At 43.4% G+C, this 13,043-nt stretch overlaps 1 protein-coding gene across 6 annotated transcripts in view; it reads left to right on the top strand.

The window, feature by feature from the left end:
• MACROD2 (mono-ADP ribosylhydrolase 2) overlaps positions 1 to 13,043 on the top strand; it is a 1,182,461-nt gene continuing 1,169,418 nt past the window's right edge. For all 6 annotated transcript variants that reach the window (XM_029072595.2, XM_029072594.2, XM_029072593.2 and 3 more), the window contains exons 1-2: positions 1 to 287; positions 4,137 to 4,253. In XM_029072595.2, the coding sequence (XP_028928428.1) occupies positions 242 to 287; positions 4,137 to 4,253 (163 nt within the window). In that variant the 5' untranslated portion in view covers positions 1 to 241. The remainder of the gene's footprint in view (positions 288 to 4,136; positions 4,254 to 13,043) is intronic.

The raw sequence follows: 13,043 nt of genomic DNA, 5'->3' as shown, positions 1-13,043 counted from the left end.
GCCGGGCCCCGCGGGAGCAGGTCGGAGCCGCCGAGCGGGAGCAGCCCGGGCTCAGCGGCCGCCGGACCCCCGGACCCTCGGACCCTCCCTCCCTCCCTCCTTTCCTCCCTCCCTCCTTTCCTCCCTCTCGTCTTGCCCTTTGCCCCTCCGCCGCTCCCTCCTGCCCCGGACGCCCCTTCCTGGGAGCCCGCCCGTGAGCCTGGGGAACTTGCAGCTCAAAGCCAACCCCCCCCAGGGCACCATGTACCCCGCCAACAAGAAGAAAAAGGTGTGGAGGGAGGAGAGAGGTGAGCGGGGACGGCCCGGGAGGGAGGGAGGGAAGGAGGGAGGGAAGGAGAGGCCGCGCTGCGCCTTCGCCACCTGCGCCTCCGGCTGTGCCTCCTCCGCTCGCACCTCTTCGCTGCTGCTGCTGCAGCTGCTGCTGGTCCTTTGGGCCGGCCCGGGCGCACGCACACCCATGCCCACACAGATGCAGCTGCACCCACGCCCAGAGATGCCCCCGCGGAGGCACCCACCTTCACCGATGCGCACGCCTACCCACATGCACTCGCAGATGCACACGGATCTACACAGTTGCCCTGGCAGAGGCGCACCCAGAGGCACGCGCGGACACGGATGCACACACAGGCACAGATGCACTCACAGATGCAGGCACATGCACGCACACACACAGATGCGCACACATACACAGATACAAAGATGCACACACAGATGCACACATACACAGATGGGCACACAGATAAACACACACAGAGATCCACCCACACACATACAGACACACACAAACACACAGAGATGCACACACAGAGACACTCGTGCTTTCCTCCCTCTCAGCTCGTCCCCCTGCCTCTCCCCGCTCCTGCCCCCCTTCCTCCTCCCCCTCCCTCCCAGCCTGCGCCTGCAGGGGCTTCTCCCTCCCCGTCTCTCTGTCTCTGTGTCTGTCTGGTGTTTGGGGCCCCCCTTCCCTCCCATACTTAGCCGGGACTTGTGTACACACACACACACACACACGCGGGCACACGGAGGCACACAGGCCCAGAGCCCGCTGTGCAGCTCGCACTTACACGTGCTTACCTGGCCGGACCCCAGCTGCCCTTCTCCCCTACCCACTTCCCCACCTCCCCCCCCTTTCCTCCCCTCCACCCCCCCTTTCCTCCCCTCCACCCCCCCTTTCCTGCCCTCCACCCCCCTTTTCCTGCCCTCCACCCCCCTTTTCCTGCCCTCCATCCCCCTCTTTCCTGCCCTCCATCCCTCCTTTCCTGCCCTCCATCCCCTCTTTCCTCCACCCCCATTCTTTCCTTCCACCATTCCTCCCTTCCACCCCCTATTCCTCCCCTCCATCTCCCCCTTCTCTCCACCCCCACCCCCCATTCCTCCCCTCCACCCCTCTATCCCCCCATTCTCCCCCTCCATCTCCCCCATTCTCCCCCTCCATCTCCCCCATTCTCCCCCTCCATCTCCCCCATTCTCCCTCTCCCACCCGCCTTTCCTCCCCTCCATCCCCTCCTTTTCCCTCTCCATCCCCTCCCTTCCGAAGGCAAGAGTGCCACCACCTTGTAGATTTGGTCCTCTTTCTGTCTCTTTCTCCTGGACGGAAGGGTGACTGCCATCCCGAGTAAAATTGCCGAGTGCACACACACGTGCAGGACACCTGTACACTTGACATACAGTGGTTGAAGCTTTGCAGCATATATGCCGTGTTTTACCTTCCTTCCTTGTTAATGTGCGTGTTTCTTTACTTAGTCCACCACGCATTTATTCGTGGACAGAAGTTGTTTGGAGTGAGATTGTATAATCGCTGTCGATGTCTTGGAGTTTTCCTCCAAAAGTTGTGTTTCTCCCAGCGATCCACAATTTCACATGTAATTTTAAGTATACATATGCTTTTCGGGATTTCTTTTTGGACTGAAAGATATAAAACTCTTGGGTTAGGTCTTTTGCCTCTTTTCTTATTTTTGACAAAATATGGGGAAAATATCTGCAGTACTACTACTGAGGTTCGGTTGAACTGTTTATCGGGGTAAAGAAAGTATAGTACAGAAACAGTGTAAGAACCAGAAACAGTGAACGATTTCCCCTCTCTTTTTGTTGCCTGAAGGAATTAAAAGGTAGAAAGTTGAATGTCTCAACCGCTGGCTTAAAACCTGTCAACTCTCATTTCAATTCAGAGTCTTTGACTGTGAAGGTCAAACCGAGAGGGAATAGAGGGAATTAGGCCCTAAATACTATTACAGTTTTTATCAAATAATAGCATTGAGAGGCTTGTGACCTGCCTCTTCGGGATCTTGACAAAATACATTATTATAAAGGTAGAAAAGATCTAGTAAGGCTTTGTGCCCGTATTAAGGCTCGTGGGTTGTGGATCTATCGGATATAATGTAAAGAATGTTTAAAATATAATTGCATCCAACTCGTGACCCATTTGGTGATTCGTTATTGGCAGGCCGTCATGGTGCTCAATAAAATTAGTATCTGGCAATTAATGGAAGCCGCTTATTAAACATTTGACAGTTCTCGTGTTTGAAACTATTTTTTGGATCGTAGTTATTTTATAGCCACAGTGTGCCATCCTTTTGGAAGGAATGTAATGCAGTTCCTGTTGTGAACACTGAAAATACATTTTTCTGCCGTTATCACCGTCATGAAATTTTTACGTTGTAATATGGGCAGTAATGACAAAATGAATAGAAAAAATAGAAATGATTTGAGTTCCCACAGATCATATTTGCATCAACAGCTATTTAAGTACATTTTTCAGTCATAAGGAAATTTTTTTTCTGACATAACTTATCTCCCCAAGTGATGGAGCGGAGGTTGTCGTTTAATAACAGTGGAATAGAACATGTTAAGCAGACACTTATCTGCATGATAAATATTGATTTTTTTTCTATTACAGCTTCCGTTTATGTAGAGGGGAAGGGAATCTAATTGTGACTTTATAAAGAAACAAGCATGCATTATTGATGTGGTCATGCAGCACATTAATTTCTATTTTCTGGAAGTAAATGAGCTGTTGTGCATTTAACAATCATTCCCTAAGAGAACGCTTGGGATTTGAAGACTTTTTCCCCCTACAGTGCAGCTCGCATATATCCGTATATAAATGTATATGTCTATTCCTTAATCTTGACTAAAGTGTGATGAGCTGTGCAGTTATCCTGATGCCTACGGCAGCGGTATTTGGTACTCAGAGAAAGATTGCACACTGACGCGTAGATTGGAAAGGATTATTGGGAGTCACCGATATGAAGTTACCGTTAAAGAAGCGAGAGTTTTATCCTCATCTTATTCCCATTGAAGAGATTTTGCTTTTGCTCCCCTTATGAAACTAAGTGATGCTGAGTAATCTCACTGACATGTCTAGACAGCATATAAATTTACTCAAACCAAATTCGTTAAATTATATTAGAAATCTGTCTGCCTACTTTTACTGTACTTTTGGGGCCCATTAACTGTCTTTTGATCATTCATATGGGCAGGATTTGTTAAAATAGTTGAGTAGTCTTTCTTGCAAAAGTAGTTTCTTACATTGCTGTTCTGAGCTAATGCAACCCTGTGCGTGCCTTTAGTTTGGAAAACAATTGAGCTCTGGGCCTTTCCTGGTTTAAACAAGTAATTTAAATAAAGCTTTCTCAGATTCATCCATGGGATAACTCACATCCCTGGTTGGTTCTGAATTTTATACCCAGAAAAGAGCCTGGAACTGTTGGGATAAATTTTTGTGCCAACGTGATTGTAATTTCAAATATTCAAAATTGTTTTTTTTTTTTTTAATACTTTTCACATTTTGCTTTTATTACTGTTTTGTCCACTTGAAGTGCTGCCGAAGTTTTTAAAACACAAATGAGATTTGCACTTTCAGTTTAAACAGAAAGAGTAATTAAACCTCTCAAGTATTTAAAAAAAAGAATAATACCAATTGCTCTTTTTAACCTCCGAATTTAAAAGCTTTGAATACTGATTATTTTTTTAATAAATAGCCACTAGTAAATCCAGTGAATGGGAGAAATGGATATTTTTAGTTTTCTAATATTGAAGGGCTCTTTAAGATTTCGTAAAAGTTTGGGAGGGGGCAGTTACGTAATAGGTAAAGTTAAAATGTAAAGTCTTAACTTGTGCACCACCATTTCCTTTAGAGCGTTTATTGAAGATGACCTTGGAGGAGAGACGCAAGGAATATTTGAGGGACTATGTCCAGCTGAAAGACATTCCATCTTGGAAGGAAGAAATGAAATGTAAAGGCCAAAGTGATGGTAAGTTCTTTAATTTACTGTACCTATGGCTGTCATAGGGCAGATGGTCACAAAAGGTCAAAGAATAGGAAAAACTGTATTTTATGCCATTCAGATCACCATTAGCCTTAAACCTTTTTTCAATTTACAGTTCAAATATCATAATTCAGTAATGGTATGATATGGGCTACTTTTGTATTTCAGTCTTCTGACCCGCTAATTTAAAAAATATGGTTAGTTTGGTTTGTGAATTTGTACTTGGCTTAGAAAGGAAATATGTAATTATATTCCTTCATATTTGTCAGTTTCAGTGTACTCTGTTGGTCAGAGCAAACTTCCATGTGTGTAGATGGGTGCTTTAGTGCTTTTTTGAAATTTGCGGAATCTGGTAGACCACTTATAGCCGCTGTGAACGTATCCTCTATGTGACAATGTTAGGATTTCATTACACTGCTTATTTTCTGTGTTTAGTCATGTATACTTCACTGGTGATAAAGCCACGAACATTTCACTCTCTTAAGACCTTAGTATTTTAACTATTTTAACACATGTGACTGGTGACTACTCCAGTGCTCTGCCTGATTTACTTAATAATTAGTATGCTTTCATTTTGCTTGATAGAATAGATTTTGCATGCATTTTTTCACTAGTATTTCATATTCTAGTCTCAACATACGGGAAAAATATGTTGGAAGGCAAAGGAGTTAAAACATATCCTCTCACTTAAATACTAAAATCCCATTTGGAGATTTTTTTTCCCACTTCATAATTCATTAAATGTTTACTGTATGGAAACCACAAGTAATGCAATTAGGAATTTTAAAAGTATAAATACAAAAGCAAAACATCTTATCTTAGCCTCTACTATAATCAGTCGTTTATATTTGAGTTTTATAGGTGGCCCTTCTTGGGCATAATCAATCAAGTCAGTCATCTAAAAGTATTTGTGGAGAACCTACCGCCTAATCTTTTATAAATAAATAGGAAGGCAGAGTGATCTAATGGAAAGAGCAAGGAGCTGAAGTAAAGAGACTCAACTTCTAATCTTAGCTCTGCCGCTGCCCTGCTGTGTGACCTTGGGCAAGTTGCTTAACCTCCCTGTAACTCCAATTTCCTTAAGATAAGATGCCCACTTTCCCTTTAGTGTTAGAGCCGTCAGAGTTAGAGAGTGTCCACTGTGTTCATCTTGAACATTTTAGCCCAAGGTAAATGCCATCAATCATTAGAGGAGATTTTTTTTTATTCTAGTTTTTATCATGGGTACCAATTCAGAGTCAGGATGTTTTCCATAATTGCCTTTACAATTATTCAACGCATGCTTTGTGCCCAGCATATATGAGGTTTTGTGGGGAATTACAAGTGCCTATTCAGTTTCATCAACAACAGCATTTGTTGAGTGTTGACTGCCGATGACTGCCCTAGGCCAGGAGGACAGACAGTGGCAGTAAATGACATAGCCTTGCCTTCAAAGAATTCACAATTAAATGGATGCAGAAATTGCTAAATATGTAGTAACAGTAAGAAACAAGCTACAAATAATTAAAAAAAAACCAAAAGCCAGCAATGACAACAGATGCAAGCATGAGGCTTAAAACGGTTGATGAAGTGCTAACAAGAATAAGGTGTGTGTCTGCTCGAAGATTACAGTGTAATGGAATGTTTGAAAATCATATCCACGGGGAAACAGTGTGGCTCAGTGGAAAGAGCCCCGACTTGGGAGTCAGAGGTCATGGGTTCAAATCCCGGCTCTTTCACTTGTCAGTTGTGTGACGGTGGGCAAGTCACCTCACTTCTCTTTGCCTCGGTAACCTCATCTGTAAAATGGGCATGAAGACTGTGAGCCTCACGTGGGACAACCTGATGACCCTGTATCTACCCCAGCGCTTACAACAGTGCTTTGCACATAGTAAGCGCTTAACAAATACCAACATTATTATTATATTATTACTCAGTGAATAAATTGGCTTTAGAGGAGCAAATGTATGGACCGGGTTGTAGTAGGAAATCAGGCAGGTAGGGTAGGAGGGTATGAGCTGATTTATTACTTTAAAGCTGATGGCAAGGAGTTTCTTTGTGATGCGGAGGTGGATGGGCAACCACTGGACGTTCTTGAGGACTGGGAGATGTGTACTGAACTTTTTCTTTTTCCCCCCACACAAACGCCAACTAATTTTCTTTGAGTGCCGATACTGAGCTACTTCTTAGAGAAGAACTACTCTGTGGATGCAAAATAGCAAATGCGGTTGTGATGTGATTATAATGGGACTTAAAAATAGGCAGAGGCCACAGACTGTTTTAGGAGAATTTCTAAATTTAGTCAGTTGCCGTATTGTTGGCAGGCATTCTTCAGAAGAATTATTTGAATATGTTTTTAGGCATCTTATTTTAATTCTTCTTCTTCAATTGTAGCTTTTTCATTTAAGAGAATACCTCAACAACAAAAATTCCAAATGCTAAATTGTACCCGTTTCCTTGTTTGGTCCCAGGTGTTCAGAAATGTTTGAATATCTGTGAATTAGTTTAAGATTTTTCTGATCCTTTTGTCCCCAACTGAAATGCTACTGTAGTAGAGAAATAAAGGCAGACATTTTATTGGGAACCCTTTGGAGAATTAAATAATCTATCAGAAAGTAATCGTGTTACACTCCTAGCCCCTCATCAGTCATCGTAGAGTAGCCATTGGGGAAAAAAAAACCACCCATCTCCAAAGTTTCAGTGGTGTCCAACAGAAATCTGATTGCTGAACGTCATATACAGGTCATGATGTCATGGTAAATGAGTAACTGGCTGCTCACCTTTGGTGCCTTGCTGGAAAAAAGGTGGAAGCACATTTGTATGCTTAAAATGTTTCTGGATCTGTAGATTATCCAGAGGTCATCCAGGGTAAGAGCTTTTGAAGTTGCAGATAGGGGTCTGGAAATTGTATCTCATAAACTCTTATTTGAACTCCAGGAAGTTAAGTAGGCATAGAGCCTGGGATAGTTCTGGGGAAATCATAAACGGTTACGTGTCACCACACACACAGACACACTTTGAATGCTCTAGACTGTAAGCTCGTTGTGGGCTGGGAGCTAGTCTGCCAATTCTGTTGCATTCTCCCAGCGGCTTAATACAGTGCTCAGTAAATACCATTGACTGATTGTTTGATCAGCCTTTACAGGGGGCACAGTGTGAAAAAGCAGAAGGAGCGGGGATCAATTAACTTAGTATTGCCAAAGTCCTGTTGACATTTACAGGTAAACAAGTGAAAGTGTATAGTGACTCTGCGGGCCTGTTGTGTTCAGGGCACTGACCCAGCCCGGGGGGAGTGGCCTAGTGGATAGAGCACGGACCTTGGAGTCAGAGGGTCATGAGTTCTGATTGTGGCTCCACCACTTGTATGCTGTATGACCTGGGGCAAGTCACTTCACTTCTCTGGGACTTAGTTCTCTCCTCTGTAAAATGGAGATGAAGCCCGTGAGCCCTATGTGAGACTGCGACAGTGTCCATCCCAATTATCTTGTATCTGTGCCGGTACTTAGAACAGCGCCTGGCACATAGTAAGCGTTTAACAAATACCGTAATTATTGTTGTTGATTTATTGTTATAGAAGGTGACACTATCCCTGCCCACAGTGCTAGCAGTATTGCTAATGTCAAGTATTGGTGATGAGGAACTGATCTTTTTTAGAGGACAGTATCCTTTCCAAATCCCACTCTGTATGACCACTCCTTTTATGTCTGACATACTTTAATGTGAGTTGCGGGGACAGAATTTAGCCATTCAGTTGGAATCTATTTGCATGGTGCTGATAAACTTCTACTCAGAAAAATTTTGAGGCCAAAATTTTAATCGTTTCGTCAGTTGTCTGGCAGTCGAGAGGTTGAGACCTGAGTGAGATAACTTACAGCTCCACAATAAATGCTGTTCCTAATAAAAGTATTTTGCCTTCTGTCAATTCCAGGAGCGGAGCAACTGTGTTGTTAGCTGTAAAGTTTTACCGCGGTGTGCTTCTGAGAAACGAAGCTGTTTCAAAGATCTTGCCATACATTTTAATGCAAGTGTTGTGTGTCGTCACAATCCAGTGTTCTGGTTGATCCTCATTATCCAGTAAATCCCACAGTGATTTGATTTCCTTAAATTTAATTGCATTTCAACATGAACTTAAACTAATGCAAATATGGAGCTAGGTCTATTGGCATATTTTGTCTTACTGTATTACATGCTTCAAGAGTGGGAAGTTGTAATTTAATGTTCTTGGGCACTGAAATATTTTTGATTCCCGATACCTGTTAATATTTGTTTCCTAGTGGGTGGTTCACACTGCATCTGTTTTGAGCTTTCTGGAGCATGAGGAAATCACCGAGTTGGATTTTTTTCAAGTAGTACAATATCTTGTTAAGGACAAGCCATATATGAAGGGAGAGTCTCGGTTTCTGAGGCGATAGCAAGTCTTGCATAGTGGCTGTTATCCGATTTAAGAAGTTGCCTCAGTCTTCCAGGGAACAGCCCCTGCTCTGAAGCTGAAAGGGGCCAAATAAAAGGAAGAGAGAGCAGGAGGAAGGAGTTGATGTAATGCCCCCTGAGAAGTGTGTTCACCTGCCTGAAGGGGAGAGATTTGCTTTAAAAAGTAGCTACTCTTGGAGGTGGTTCTCTTTTTCCTGAAAAGGGGACTTTCCTGTTTAGCTCTCCGACCATAGAGATGCCTTAAGGGAGACATTTTTGAATTGTGGGAAGAAGGATTTCTAGTCACGAGGAGTTTGTGAGCTCCTCTAGGGTAGGGATACTTTTACTCTGGGATGTTTCCCAGGAGCCTAGTGTTGTCTCCGCATACCCAGTAGAGTCTCAGTAAATGCTACTTTTTAAGAATGGTATTTATTCAGCACGTATTCTGTGCCAGGCACTGCATTAAGCACTGGGGTAGATGGAAATTAAACAGATTAGACGCAGTCCATGTGGTATTTTAAGCACTTACGATGTGCCAGGCACTGTATTAAGTGCTGGGGTAGGTACAAACTAATCAAGTTGGACACAGTCCCTGCCCCACAAAGGGCTCACCTGAATCCCCATTTTGCAGGTGTTGTAACTGAGGCACAGAGAAGTTAAGTGACTTGCTCAAGAGCCCAGGTCCGGGATTTATCCATTAGATCATGTTGTTTCTCTGTCATTGTGGTTGTTGATGATGAAGGAAGGCCAGGTCAGATAACCTGACTACTTCTCCCTGAAAGTCGCTTATAGGGAAAATGGAGTTAGAAAACCAGCCTCCTAGAAATGATAAAAGTGGATTGGCTGGGTGGTTTTTTAAAAGTTTTATTTTTTTATTTGACATTTGCTGCTGAAACAAACTACTCTAAGCCAACTGTTCTCCCAAATGAGATTACTGGTCCTTATATCGAGAAAGAACGAATTCAGAAGTTTTCCCATCGAACTGGAAATTATGAATATTTATTTCCTGATCCACCCTGTCATTTTGTTGACTGTCCAAAATTTAAATTCTCTTTTCCCTGGTGGCCTCATCTGTGCATTGCTGATAGTAGCTCACAGTGTACCTGTGCTTGTTGTGTATTACTTCGTTGTGTCCCGCGCCGGTTGCATGCTAATGATAACTCATATTTCTGTACTCACTGTAATTGGCATTGTTGTACTTGTGTTTTTTCCCCACAAACCTTTTTATTCCACTCTTGCAGTGTGCTGTATTTAAACAGGCCTGCTGTTTAAACACAATGCAGTCATCACCGCAGTTTGGCAAGTGAAAAGTGGAGTCCGAAGAACGTTCCCTAATTCTCTCTCTCCACTCTAGTCAAAACTTACAGTGAAAACCCATGCAGTGGCAGATAGCTTACAGATTTCCCGTCCCATCTATGGCCCTTGTGTTATCGCATCCTCTATGTGCAGTTGATCTAAGTGGACTCGGATGACTTAAAGCGGATTTAATTACAAATACATTCCTGTTCTTATTTTTTCTAATGTGTAGATGTGACCTTAATATTGGAGTGACTTTAGATATGGAAATTGAATCAGTTTATATTCTTATGTATAAATATCTTATGTTTCCCAGCAGATTATCTCACTGCTAGTTTATTTGGGCAAACAAGAGGTGTTGGTAAACTATTTTAATAGAACAATATAAACTTGATGTAAACTTCAATGTCTTCATTTGGCTCATACGAAGGGATGTAGTCTGGTCATGACCGGTTTTTTTTCCCATATCCTGTCTGGCAGTATACTTCTCTTTATCTGTCTACATCTGTGCTGTGCACTAACTTGGGATTTTTCGTATAGTCTTGGCCGTGTTTTTTAAGACACATTAGAATCTTGTATGCATAGCACTCAGGAGCTTGGCAGGTAGTCAAAATATTTCAAATATAAAACGTGCACTGCTCTAATACTGCAGTGTCAGAGCAAACTCGGACTTAAAACGGTCATAAATGTGAAATAACACAATGCAGTTAGCACCACAACTTGGCAGGTGGAAAGTGGAGTGAGGTACCTTGTCCCTAGAGAGTGGATCTATGTCTGAGAAGCCTGGAGTAGGGTGAGCCAGGGTGTCTGAATCTTGGCTTTGGGTTGTCAGTCTGACAGTTCCAATTGGAGGCTGGGTGGGCTCAGAGTTGACCTAAGGGATTTGAATCCACCTGCTGCAGGGAAGTTTTGGGCATCCGATTTTGTAGTGAAATATCTGAATTCACTTCCTAGTGAACCGAAATCGAGAAACCAACTCTTAGGATGACTTGTTACTTAGCCGGTCACTTGGCACTTGATCCAAGATTGGACCTGCCAGTGTCAACTGAGACTAAATTGAGCTCAGCCCTGATCTGTATGTGTGTCTTTGGGTCCGCTAAAGACAAGCCAGGCTCCGAAGGAGCCGTTTGCTTGTCTACTGTGCCCAAGTCCTCAGTTCGCGTGAGATGCAAGATTATGTTTTTACTTATGTGGATTTTACTTTGTTTCACGAATGCCGCTTTGAAAAAATTAATACGATTGAACATTGAAAATTGTCCTGAACTTGAGAAAGAATTGATCTTGGATTTCTATATTATGTCTGTCATTGGAATACAAACTCCACTTGCTCTGGATGACCTTTGTAAGTTTACAGTGACGGTGATGTTTCCTTTCTGATGAATGAGCCTCTGGCCTGAACAGCACCACTTGCACCGCTAATCCCTGCCTTTTGGGTTCCTGCTGGGGCAGAGGGTGTTGTCAGTCAACCATTCGTATTTATCGAGCACTCACTGCTGCGGAGCACTGTACTGAGTGTTCGATAGAGAGCAATATAACAGACACATTTCCCTGCTCACGAGCTTAGAGTCTAGAGGGGGAACGAGTAAGCAGGTGGCACATCGTGAAGCACGTACAGAAGTTTTTGTCTGCCTGTGTGCAGGACCCGTTTACTTCCAAAATGACGGCAGCCCAGTGCTGATGTTTTGCCATTGCGTTGTGACCTGGCAGGTGTTTACTCTGCCCTGATGGCCCCTGCCCTCTTGACTGCCCACATAAACCGGCTCCTTTTCCGGCTCCCTGCCGGGCCCGACCACCTTGCAGAACGCCTGGCTGCACGGTGGAGGTCAGAAGCCTTAAGCGCCGATGGCAAATCTCAACAGGCTCTGTGCAGTAATAAACCTTCCAAGTTAAACGCTGTTTTTCATTAAGCTCCATGAGGGTTAGATTTTGTATTAGGATGGTTAGGATTATTCTCCACTGCAGCTGATTCATCGTGGGTATCTGAAAAATGAAGGCCTTGAGCTATCCCGTTGGGAATTTAGGTAAAACGTGGGTCCGCCCTCATAAATAGCAGCCCAGTTGAGGTCTAGAGATACGCTTATTCCTTCATTGGCTGTTTTGGAAGTCGCTAACGGAAGTATCAAGAAAATTTGAAGCCATAGTTTATTTTGGGACCTGGAGGTATATGGATCTATAGTCTAAATTAACATAAATTCTCTCAATTGCTTCACATGTTTTTATCTACAGATGATCACTGGAATATAATGTAGATCTCATCTCTAACAATTTCACTATGAACACCTTTTAATCTCTAGACTGTAAATTCCTTGAAGGCATTTTCCAGTCCACGGATTTCATTTTATTCTACTCTCCCAAGTGCTTGTACAGTGTTCTGCACTCAGTAAACTCTCAATTCATACCACTGGTTGTTTGAACAGGATCTCTGATGACCTCCCAGATCCTGTTTGCTTTTAAATATGGCAGCTTTGAAGGAAGTGGGAGGGAATATGATTTCCAGCCGGCAGTGGGGGATACTTGGGTTTGAGATCTTCACTGGTCACATCCTCTGTTTAGCATCCCTGTCCCTTCTTTCTTCATTTGCATGCATATTATATATGAGGACTCTCAGCGCATGGGGATCATGAATGGGGCTTTCAGGGTATCCGATACTTCATAGACCGTCTGGAGTGATGGAACTATTAGTCAAATTCACCTTTGTTAACACCCCCCCCCCCATTTCTGCCTCCTAGGATAGCTAAGTTTTGGGGGTGGACAGATGGGAGCTCAAAGCTGATTGATTTATAAGGAAGATAGAAAAGGGTTCAAGTTCAAACTGATGAACTAAGGTTCTAGACCTGCCGGAATCCCACCTCCTCTCCCCAGTTGGGTGTGAACTTGGCTACCTCTTTCTCTCCTCCCATCTCCTGTTAAAGCGAACAGCTTATCTGCTCAGTTTATGGCTGTCAGTTTTCCAGGAAGAAGGAGATGGAGACATAGTGTTGAAACTTGTTTTTGTCAGCAGGTAAGGGCAGTGTTAAAGATAGAACTGTCTTCACATCTCCTATGTGCTCTTATCTCATTAAAAGTGAAGAGTGGATTGGGAGCCCTAGC

Source organism: Ornithorhynchus anatinus, chromosome 9 (assembly GCF_004115215.2).
Source record: "Ornithorhynchus anatinus isolate Pmale09 chromosome 9, mOrnAna1.pri.v4, whole genome shotgun sequence".
NCBI lineage: Eukaryota > Metazoa > Chordata > Mammalia > Monotremata > Ornithorhynchidae > Ornithorhynchus > Ornithorhynchus anatinus.
Note: the sequence above shows the minus strand (reverse complement) of the source record. Positions and strands in the feature narration are given on the sequence as shown.